The sequence below is a fragment of the Nerophis lumbriciformis genome, linkage group LG09 (assembly GCF_033978685.3).
Source record: "Nerophis lumbriciformis linkage group LG09, RoL_Nlum_v2.1, whole genome shotgun sequence".
NCBI lineage: Eukaryota > Metazoa > Chordata > Actinopteri > Syngnathiformes > Syngnathidae > Nerophis > Nerophis lumbriciformis.
In genome coordinates this window covers 35,186,152-35,195,000 of record NC_084556.2, presented here as the reverse complement: position 1 = coordinate 35,195,000, position 8,849 = coordinate 35,186,152, and the positions used below count along the sequence as shown (strand labels likewise).

Sequence of the window (8,849 nt, the reverse complement as noted above, 5' to 3'; positions counted from 1 at the left end):
TTCCTGGTGAAATACGTAAACCAGTGATGTTCCAATTCTAGTCTGGGGGGCTATTTGTGGAACAAAGATCTTTTTTTTATGGACCCCTGGCCCATCATAAAATAAAAGAAAGAAAGAAACAAAAACATGCAAAACTGGACACGATTTTATAAAAAGGCATAACATAATTAGAAAAAGCACAAACGTTGATACTAATAACGACTAAAAAAACAACAACGTGTCTTTAAATATACAGTATGTTTTAGCCTTTTCATCAGCTTACTTCATTACAAATTACATGATGACTTCACACCACCACCATATTTACAGAATATTACAGTACAGATCAATATTGTTTGTTTTATACACTTGAAGGAGCAGCACGGTGTGCGCAGTGGCCTCACAGCAAGAAGGCCGATTCTCGGCCTCGGGGTCTTTCTGTGTGGAGTTTGCATGTTCTCCCTGTGACTGCATGGGATCCCTGCGGGTACTCCGGCTTCATCCCACCTCTAACGACCTGGGGTTAGGTTGATTGGCAACATTAAATTTGTCCTAGTGTGTGAATGTGAGTGTGAATGTTGTCTGTCTATCTGTGTTGGCCCTGCCATGAGGTGGGGACTTGTCCAGGGTGTACCCCGCCTACCACCTAAGTGCAGCTGGGATGGGCTGCAACACTCCCCCTGCGATCCTGAGAGGGACAAGCAGTAGAAAATGGATGGATGGATATAATTGAAGGCTCCACGCCAGTGTTGTTCTTTTTTTAATGTAAAATAGTGGAATATTATTTATGAGTACATTCCTTCATATATTCATCACTGATTTATTGGGAGGCTAAAGAACACAGCAGTTATTTAAAAAAATTATATTGTTACCTCTTGGCGGATGCTACTCCAATTTAATCCATCCATCCATCCATTTTCTTCCGGTTATCCGAGGTTGGGTCGCGGGGGCAGCAGCCTAAGCAGAGAAGCCCAGACTTCCCTCTCCCCAGCCACTTCGTCCAGCACCTCCCGGGGGATCCCGAGGCGTTCCCAGGCCAGCCGGGAGACATAGTCTTCCCAATGTGTCCTGGGTCTTCCTCGTGGCCTCCTGCCTAGGGAGGCGTTCGGGTGGCATCCTGAGCAGATGCCCGAACCACCTCATCTGGCTCCTCTCGATGTGGAGGAGCAGCGGCTTTACTCCGAGTTCCTCCCGGATGACAGAGCATCTCACCCTATCTCTAAGGGAAGACCCGCCACCCGGCGGAGGAAACTCATTTCGGCTGCTTGTACCCGGGATCTTGTCCTTTCAGTCATAACCCAAAGCTCATGACCATAGGTGAGGATAGGAACCTAGATCGACCGGTAAATTGAGAGCTTTGCCTTACGGCTCAGCTCCTTCTTCACCACAACGGATCGATACAGCGTCCGCATTACTGAAGACGCCGCACCAATCCGCCTCTCGATCTCACGATCCACTCGTCCCTCACTCGTGAACAAGACTCCTAGGTACTTGAACTCCTCCACTTGGGGCAAGATCTCCTCCCCAACCTGGAGATGGCACTCCACCCTTTCCCGGACGAGAACCATGGACTCGGACTTGGAGGTGCTGATTCTCATCCCAGTCTCTTCACACTCGGCTGCGAACCGATCTAGTGAGAGCTGAAGATCCTGGCCAGTTGAAGCCATCAGGACCACATCATCTGCATAAAGCAGAGACCTAATCCTGCAGCCACCAAATCGGATCCCCTCAACGCCCTGACTGCGCCTAGAAATTATGTCCATAAAAGGTATGAACAGAATCGGTGACAAAGGGAAGCCTTGGCAGAGTCCAACCCTCACTGGAAACGGGTCCGACTTACTGCCGGCAATGTGGACCAAGCTCTGACAAGATCATACAGGGAGCGGACCGCCACAATCAGACAGTTCGAAACCCTGAGCACTCCCCACAGGACTTCCCGGGGGACACTGTCGAATGCCTTCTCCAAGTCCACAAAGCACATGCAGACTGGTTGGGCAAACTCCCATGCACCCTCAAGGACCCTGCCGAGAGTATAGAGCTGGTCTACCGTTCCACGACCAGGACGAAAACCACACTGTTCCTCCTGGATCCGAGGTTCGACTATCTGGCGTAGCCTCCTCTCCAGTACACCTGAATAGACCTTACCGGGAAGACTGAGGAGTGTGATCCCATGATAGTTGGAACACACCCTCCGGTTCCCCTTCTTAAAGAGAGGAACCACCACCCCGGTCTGCCAATCCAGAGGTACCGCCCCCGATGTCCACGCGATGTTGCAGAGTCTTGTCAACCAAGACAGCCCCATAGCATCCAGAGCCTTAAGGAACACCGGGCGTAACTCATCCAACCCCGGGGCCTTGCCACAGAGGAGCTTTTTAACTACCTCGGCCCCAGAAATAGGAGAGCCCACCACAGATTCCCCAGGCACTGCTTCCTCATAGGAAGACGTGTTGGTGGGATTGAGGAGGTCTTCGAAGTATTCCCTCCACCGATCCACAACAGCCGCAGTAGAGGTCAGCAGCACACCATCCTCACCATACACGGTGTTGAAAGTGTACTGCTTCCCCCCCTGAGGCGTCGGATGGTGGTCCAGAATCGCTTCGAAGCCGTCCAGAAGTCGTTTTCCATGGCTTCCCCAAACTCCTCCCATGGCCGGGTTTTTTCCTCTGCGACAACTGAAGCCGCACTTTGCTTAGCCTTTCGGTACCTGTCTGTTGCCTCTGAAGTCCCATGAGCCAAAAGGACCCGATAGGACTCTTTCTTCAGCTTGACAGCATCCGTCACTGCTGGTGTCCACCAGCGGGTTCTAGGTTACCGCCACAACAGGCACAAACCACCTTGCGGCCAAAGCTCCAGTCAGCCGCCTCGACAATAGAGGCACGGAACATGGTCCACTCGGACTAAATATCCAGTGCCTCCCTCGTGACATGTTCAAAGTTCTTCCGGAAGTGGGAACTGAAACTCTCTCTGACAGGAGACTCTGCTTGACGTTCCCAGCAGACCCTCACAATGCATTTGGGCCTGCCAGGTCTGTCCGGCAGCCTCCCCCACCATCGGAGCCAGCTCACCACCAGGTGGTGATCGGTAGAAAGCTCTGCCCCTCTCTTCACACGAGTGTCCAAAACACAAGGCTGCAAATCCGATGACACAACTACAAAGTCAATCATGGAACTGCGGCCGAGGGTGTCCTGGTGCCAAGTGCACATATGGACACCCTTATGTTTGAGCATTGTGTTCGTTATGGACAATCCGTGACGAGCACAAAAGTCCAATAACAAAGCACCACTTGGGTTCAGATCCGGGCGGCCATTCTTCCCAATCACGCCTCTCCAGGTTTCACTGTCGTTGCCAACATGAGCGTTGAAGTCCCCCAGCAGAACAAGGGAATCACCCGAGGGAGCACTCTCCAGTACTCCCTCAAGGAAATCCAAAAAGAGTGGGTACTCTGAGCTGCTGTTTGGTGCGTAACAGTCAGGACCCGTTTCCCCACCCGAAGGCGGAGGGAAGCAACAAGAATTTCCACCCGAGCCCGTCGCCTCTCATTGCTTGCAACGCTAGAGTGGAAGAGAGTCCAGACCCTCTCGAGAGAACTGGTTCCAGAGCCCTTGCTGTGCGTTGAAGTGAGTCCGACTATATCAAGCCGGAACTTCTCCCCCTCGCGTACCAGCTCAGGCTCCTTCCCTCCCAGCCATGTTACTTTCCATGTCCCAAGAGCTAGCTTATGTAGCCGAGGATCGGACCGCCAAGTGCCCTGCCTTCGGCTTCCGCCCAGCTCACACTGCACCCGACCTCTATGACCCCTCCCATGATCGGTGAGTCCATTGGAGGGGGGAACCACGTTGCCTCTTCGGGCTCAGCCCGGCCAACAGGCGCTCGCCATCGTGTCCCACCTCCAGGCCTGGCTCCAGATGGGAGCCCCGGTGACCCGCGTCCGGGCGAGGAAAATCTAGGTCCTCGATTTGTACTTTTCATAAAATTATTTGAGCTGCTCTTTGTCTGATCCCTTACCTAGGACCTGTTTGTCTTGGGAGACAACATAGCTTCTAGGATCATTGGGACATGCAAACTCCTCTACCACGATAAGGTGGCAGCTCAGAAAGGAGTAAATACTCCAATTTAAATTATGTGCAAAAAGATGTTGACGCATAGACATATTAAATACTTAACCATTTTAAACTATTTTCTACAAAGTAGTGCATTTAAAAGTACATGGATTCAGTTTTTTATTTCATTCATGGTATCAAATAAGTATTACAAATATTGGAAAATTACAGGTGTCCGGATCTACCCCTGAAATGTTGTTATTGTTACAACCCCACTCATAACATTTGAGGAAATAATGTGGGAATTGTATTTTGTAGTCATGTGGAAAAAGATCACAAAATGGCATGGCGTGCTGTCTTTAACCCCATGGGGTGTCTAATTATTGCACATGACTTTAAGTCTCATCGCTTATATCGTCATTATTAAAGGCCTATTAAGGCTCGCCCTTACATTCATCACATCTTTCCACCTCAGGGTGAACAAGGTAATTTTCAGGCAGTTTTAGCACATAGGTTATCTTGAGCTGCAGGATGGGACACCTGCTGTGCTTGCCTATAGTAAGTTGGGGCGATGGCAGGGAGTCTGTTTGTGTGTTTGCATGTGTGTGCAATGTACCATTGAACCAATTAGCCCCTACAGTGGGGGTGACTGTGGCAGAGGCGTTCCACAGGGTAAAGCACTTGGCCCTGTGGGTTCCTGGCCAATAGCAATTAATGGGCTAACAACAGTCTTAATTAGCCTCTTTGATTGGCTTTGTAACAGTTCATCTATGACCCAGCAGTCCGCAAAGTTGCTGCAATATGAAATGTTAGCCTACCTTCTGCTTTGAGACCATCTGTTATTTAAACAGGAAGCTGTATTTACAAAACCCCAAACCAGTAAAGTTGGCACGTTGTGTAAATCGTAAATAAAAGCAATACAATGATTTGCAAATCCTTTTGAACTTATATTTACTGCAAATATATGATACTGAGAAACTTAATTCGTTTTTGCAAATAATTATTAACTTAGAATTTAATGGCAGCAACACATTGCAAAAAAGTTGGCACAGAGGCATTTTTACCACTGTGTTACATGGCCTTTCCTTTTAACAACACTCAGTAAACGTTTGGGAACTAAGGAGACCAATTTTTGAAGCTTTTCAGGTGGAATTCTTTCCCATTTTTGCTTGATGTACAGCTTAAGTTGTTCAACAGTCCGGGGTCTCCGTTGTGGTATTTTAGGCTTCATATTGCACCACACATTTTCAATGGGAAGCAGGTCTGGACTACAGGCAGGCCAGTCTAGTACCCTCACTCTTTTACTACGAAGCCATGCTGTTGTCACACGTGCGTAGTTTGGCTTGGGATTGTCTTGCTGAAATAAGCAGGGGCGTCCATGAAAAAGACGTTGTTTGGATGACAACATATGTTGCTCCAAAACCTGTATGTACCTTTCAGCATTATTGGTGCCTTCACAGATAGAATAGAATAGAATATATCTTTATTGTCATTGTACTATGTACAACGAAATTGTAAGCAAAACTAATTTAGTGCAAATTCATAACACATAAAACCATAAGAACATAGATAAATAGATAAAAATACCTAAAATACATAAAAATAGCAAGCACACAGCTCACATGCACAGTCATTATTGTCGTCTTGTGTTCAGCGACACTATTGCTCTCGGGTAAACAGTGTTCTTAAGTCTGTTTGTCCGGCATTTTATTGTCCTGTATCTCCTGCCCGAGGGCAGCAGTTCAAAAAGTTTATGTCCAGGGTGAGATGGGTCCCTTATGTGATGTGTAAGTTACCCATGCCTTGGGCACTAATACACCCCCATACCATCACAGACGCTGGCTTTTGAACTTTGCGCCTTTAACAGTCCGGATGGTTCTTTTTCTCTTTGGACTGGAGGACACCATGTCCACAGTTTCCAAAAACAATTTGAAATGTGGACTCGTCAGCACAACAACACTTTTCCATTTTGTATCAGTCCATCTTAGATGAGCTCGGGCCCAGCGAAGCCAGCAGCGTTTCTGGGTGTTGTTGATAAAAGGCTTTGGCTTTGCAGAGTATAATTTAAACTTGCACTTACAGATGTAGTGATGAACTGTAGTTACTGACAGTGTTTTTCTAAAGTGTTCCTGAGCCCATGTGGTGATATCCTTTACACACTGATGTCGGTTTTTGATGCAGTACCGTCGGAGGGATCGAAAGTCATGGGAATTCAATATTAGTTTCCGGCCTTGCTGCTTACATGCAGTGATTTCTCCAGATTCTCTAAACCTTTTGATGACATTATGGACCGTAGATGGTGAAATCCCTAAATTCCTTGCAATAACTTGTTGAGAAATGTTGTTCTTAAACTCTTTGACAATTTTCTCACGCATTTGTTCACAAAGTGGTGACCCTAAACATTTCATGGAAGCTGCTTTCTTACCCAATCATGGCACAGCCCTGTTCCCAATTAGCCTGTTCACCTGTGGTATGTTCCAATTGTTTGATGAGCATTCCTCAACTTTTTCAGTCTTTTTTGCCACTTGTGCCAGCTTTTTTTAAACATGTTGCAGGCATCAAATTCCAAATGAGCTAATATTTGCAAAAAATAACAAAGTTAACCAGTTCAAACGTTAAGTATCTTGTCTTTGCAGTCTATTCAATTGAATATAGGTTGAAAAGGACTTGCAAATCATTGTATTCTGTTTTTATTTACGATTTACACAACGTGCCAACTTCACTGGTTTTTGGTTTTGTACTATAGTAAAGTATTTCTATTTATTGTGCTTTTAACCATTATCAAGTATGTCTGCCGGGGAATGTTTAAAGGTGGTACATGGCTTGTGTTTGGGTTATTACATTGATCAAAAAAGGGACTGGAAAATGGCTGCGGATGGCTGCTGTTGAAACAGCATTTGTAGTCAATTATACTTGATACCTGTGTCTTTTCTATCTTCTATTTTTCTCAGTCTCAATGTGACACAATCCCATGATGCAACATGCGTCCCCAGCACCTGCAGTGACAATGATGGCCACCCAGAGTGTTCCTCCACCAACGTACCAGGAGAGCCAACAGGTCAGTCAGAACTGACCTTAAAACTGTATATTGTCAATACAAACAATACATACAAAGTCACTAGACATGGAGGCTGACAGATATTAAATATTATGAGATGTTGCATGCTGTGGTAATTGCTCAGTATCAATAAAAACATGTTCAAGAAACTAAAAGAATGTCAGCTAAAAGTTTTTAGGAAGACAGAAGACAACTCAAACCACAAATTTAAAAAAACAAGTGACCAGTCAAGACCAGTATGTGTCATTTTGCCACAAACTTAGCACCAGATTGGGGTGCCAAACACTCACTGAAACATTTTGCATATATGCTTGACACTTAAAGAACTACATTGTTTCTAAAATAAGCTAGAATGTCGCCCTTTTACTTTGATATCCTTATATAGACCTTGTATGTGTAGAAAACTTGTTCTACATATGATTTTCCTAACAAAATGGCCCAGGGTTTTAATCATTACCAATAACGTATTTTGCCCGTTGTCTGTAAGGTTTGAGTACCTGTTTTGGAGGTGATTGGTGACCATTATGACTAGGGGTGTCCCAATACAGCTTTTTAATTTCCAATACGATACTGATAATGAAGCCTTGAGTAATCGCCGGTACGATTGTAATGATTGCCTTAGCCGGAGTAGGTCCCTAACACAGAGCATAAATAAGAATAATAACTAGGGATGTCCGATAATGGCTTTTTGCCTATATCCGATATTCCGATATTGTCCGACTCTTTAATTACCGATACCGATATCAACCGATACCGATATCAACCGATATATGCGGTCATGGAATTAACACATTATTATGCCTAATTTGGACAACCAGGTATGGTGAAGATAAGGTACTTTTTTTTTTTTAATTAACAAAATAAGATAAATAAATTAAAAACATTTTCTTGAATAAAAAAGAAAGTAAAACAATATAAAAACAGTTACATAGAAACTAGTAATGAATGAAAATTAGTAAAATTAACTGTTAAAGGTTAGTACTATTAGTGAACCAGCAGCACGCACAATCATGTGTGCTTACGGACTGTATCCCTTGCAGACTGTATTGTTATATATTGATATATAATGTAGGAACCACAATATTAATAACAGAAAGAAACAACCCTTTTGTGTGAATGAGTGTGAATGAGTGTAAATGGGGGCGGGGAGGTTTTTTGGGTTGGTGCACTAATTGTAAGTGTATCTTGTGTTTTTTATGTTGATTTAATAAAAAAAAAAAAGAACCGATACCGATAATAAAAAAAACAATACCGATAATTTCCGATACTACATTTTAACGCATTTATCCTGCCGATATTATCGGATATCCCTAATAAACAAAAAGCACAACGTAAAAGAAGTGAGGAAAAATAACTAAGGATGCACACTTAGAGAAACAGAAATCACACTCAGGTGTGGAGAGGAAACAGTTAACACTATACAGAAACGCCGGGACAGAGAAGCGTGAGTGGAGCCAAAGCAGAGGAGCTGTACACTACTGGAAGGGTGAGCCATAAGAAATCTACTGGCGCCGAGGGAATTGCCTGGAGAGTATAAGTAGTCAGAAGAAAATAAGTATCGGATGTGCAGGTGGCTTTGCACCGTGACCCAAAAACCAGGCACTGCAACAAAAAGAAGATAGGCGGCAGCAGAGCTACTAGATCATGACAACGATATTATTTTGTAGTGTGGAATGTTAGAAAATTAGATTTAAAAAAAATGGTAAATCTAAAAACATTAATCTATTCATTATTAACCTATTAGTGTATAATTAACTTACCCTGGATTTCCA

The 8,849-nt window shown here is 44.7% G+C and overlaps 1 protein-coding gene across 1 annotated transcript in view; it reads left to right on the top strand.

The window, feature by feature from the left end:
• The window catches only part of pknox2 (pbx/knotted 1 homeobox 2), a 355,828-nt gene that overhangs the window by 181,863 nt on the left and 165,116 nt on the right, over positions 1-8,849 (top strand). The window contains exon 3 of the mRNA XM_072913859.1: positions 6,971-7,077. Within this exon, the coding sequence (XP_072769960.1) occupies positions 6,991-7,077 (87 nt within the window). The 5' untranslated portion in view covers positions 6,971-6,990. The remainder of the gene's footprint in view (positions 1-6,970; positions 7,078-8,849) is intronic.